The sequence below is a fragment of the Erpetoichthys calabaricus genome, chromosome 4 (genome assembly GCF_900747795.2).
Source record: "Erpetoichthys calabaricus chromosome 4, fErpCal1.3, whole genome shotgun sequence".
NCBI classification, from domain to species: Eukaryota; Metazoa; Chordata; class Cladistia; order Polypteriformes; family Polypteridae; genus Erpetoichthys; species Erpetoichthys calabaricus.
The window spans coordinates 44,591,631-44,594,286 of record NC_041397.2 but is presented as its reverse complement, the minus strand read 5'-3'; the positions used below and the strand labels follow the sequence as shown (position 1 = coordinate 44,594,286).

At 36.8% G+C, this 2,656-nt stretch overlaps 1 protein-coding gene across 1 annotated transcript; it reads left to right on the top strand.

Annotated features, from left to right (window-relative positions):
• Positions 1-635: 635 nt before the first annotated feature.
• Positions 636-1,559, top strand: LOC114651076 (olfactory receptor 11A1-like). The gene has a single exon (XM_028801035.2). The coding sequence runs from the start codon at positions 636-638 to the stop codon at positions 1,557-1,559; it is 924 nt and encodes a 307-aa protein (XP_028656868.2).
• The last annotated feature ends 1,097 nt before the right edge of the window (positions 1,560-2,656 follow it).

The following is a 2,656-nucleotide window of genomic DNA, read 5'->3' as shown; positions in this document are numbered from 1 at the left end:
GGTCACTGGTTCATCGTTTTTACAAAATTCAGTCTACATAGTACATACAGCCTTATTCATAGCAAAAGGGGAGGTAAGTGAAAGATAGCATTTGATAGTGCTAATGGCCATTATGAATATTTATTTTTTTCATATGGGTTGCCAAATGTACCTGCTGTATTCTAATTATTTGTTAATAATATTTTTCATGATGTTTTCAGCATCTTTTCTAAGAATATGAAATAATATATATTGCTATTCTAATGAAGATTAGCAGAAAAAATGTAAAACATGGACAAGAAGATTAGACAGAGGTTAATAAACACACCAACATCCAAACCAAAAAAATCTGACCAATTTTCAGTCAAGTAAAAACTAAATCTTAATTTGTCACCTGGAGAAAAGTTCTAATACTGGAAAACAATAAATAAAAAAATGTAAACTCTTTCAGAGAATAACCATTAAATCGGAATAACGAGGAAGTGTTCAGCGTAAACTTTAAACTATTGACCCAGTGATTTATGTGTAGCATAATTGTCTGATGTTTATGCATATGTAATGTATGCTATGAGTTAAAATAAGTTAGAGGTTCATCCTCAGTTCCTTAATGTATGTTTTTCATTATTTTACAGGATACGTCTTAAGAACCCAAGCTAATGGAAAATACATCCCAAACTACAACATTTAAACTAGTTGCATATTTTGAATTAAATTATCTCAGATATTTATACTTTGCCATTGTTTTTATGATATATGCCACAATTATAATAATCAATGCAATCATTATTGGAATTGTATGTACAGATAAAAGCCTGCATGAGCCCATGTACATGTTTTTGATTAATTTATTGATAAATGATGTAGTTGGAGGAACATCATTATGCCCTTCTATCTTGGTATATTTGCTGTCTGACAGTTCTGAGATTTCCAGAGAAAATTGCTTAGTTCAGATGTTCTGGTTATATATTTATGGTAGTTGTGAATTTATAATACTAGCTGTAATAGGTTATGACAGGCACTTGTCCATTTGCTACCCTCTTTATTACAACAGTATCATGCATCCCAGGAGAGTTTCTAACCTAATTGTTTTCTCATGGATTTTTCCTCTCAGTATAGTTAGCATAAGTGTCACTTTAGCTTCTCAAGTTCAGTTGTGTGGTAACACCATTGAAAAGATCTACTGTGATAATTATTCTCTAAACAGAATTGCTTGTTCAGATATGACACATATCATTACATTTGATACTTTACTTGCTTTCATCATTTCTGTTCCACAGATATTCATGCTTTTATATTCATATGCAAAAATTATCAAGATTTGTGTTAGTGCTTCAAAAGAATCTCAAAAAAGAGCATTGTCTACTTGTACCCCTCACCTGATAACACTTCTGAATTATTTTATTGGGGTTATCTTTCAGATTATTCAGTCCCGGTTCAATATGACTCAAGTACCTATTGTGATTCACTCAATATTTTCGGTTTATTTTCTGATAATTCCTCCACTTTTAAATCCACTCATTTATGGACTTAAAATGAAACAGATAAAATTAAGGATAATAAAACTTTTAATGAAAAAATAGTTATTAAACATTGAAGAAAACATATGTTTGAATATTTAGTTGAATATTTATAGTCTGCAGGCTATTATCCATCCATCCATTATCCAACCCGCTATATCCTAACTACAGGGTCATGGGGGTCTGCTGGAGCCAAACCCAACCAACACAGGGCGCAAGACAGGAAACAAACCATGGGCATGGTGTCAGCCCACTGTAGGCAGGCTATTATAATAGTTTTAACCCAATTATCAATCAGTTTATCTAACCTTTTAGTTTTAAGTACTCAGTTCAATTTATGGATCACATGGTGCTGCTGTGTATCTTGACAGAATTGGGTGCAAGGCAAGAACCAACTCTAGATAAACTGCCAAGTAAATCGGAGGCCACCCTCATGCATACACCACCCAAACTCACTCAGATATCCATCCATCCATCCATTTTCCAACCCGCTGAATCCGAACACAGGGTCACGGGGGTCTGCTGGAGCCAATCCCAGCCAACACAGGGCACAAGGCAGGGAACCAATCCCGGGCAGGGTGCCAACCCACCGCAGGACACACACAAACACACCCACACACCAAGCACACACTAGGGCCAATTTAGAATCGCCAATCCACCTAACCTGCATGTCTTTGGACTGTGGGAGGAAACCGGAGCGCCCGGAGGAAACCCACGCAGACACGGGGAGAACATGCAAACTCCACGCAGGGAGGACCCGGGAAGCGAACCCAGGTCCCCAGGTCTCCCAACTGCGAGGCAGCAGCGCTACCCACTGCGCCACCGTGCCACCCTCACTCAGATATAGTCAGTTAAATTCAACCAAGTGGCCTAACATACACATCTTTGGCATATGGGAGAAAAAGTCCCATATTATTGTTCAAATGTTCTAATTAAAGCTTAATAAATGTATTAAGATAAGCATATGTCAATGCATCAATATAAAAGACGATGTTGTGTCAGCTGACAAACAATGCAAGAAAAACAAATTTCTAGTGAACATGGGAATGAAGAGAAAATAATCCACGGTGATTTTGAGGATATGCATGTCAATATAGACAGGAAGTCTGGTGGTCTGAGGTGTCACTGGATATTATGCACTGAAAAGGTATATTATTCTG

What these genes read in the sequence shown, in the direction of transcription:
- LOC114651076 (XM_028801035.2), top strand. Translation starts at nt 636, where the DNA reads ATGGAAAATACATCCCAAACTACAACATTTAAACTAGTTGCATATTTT.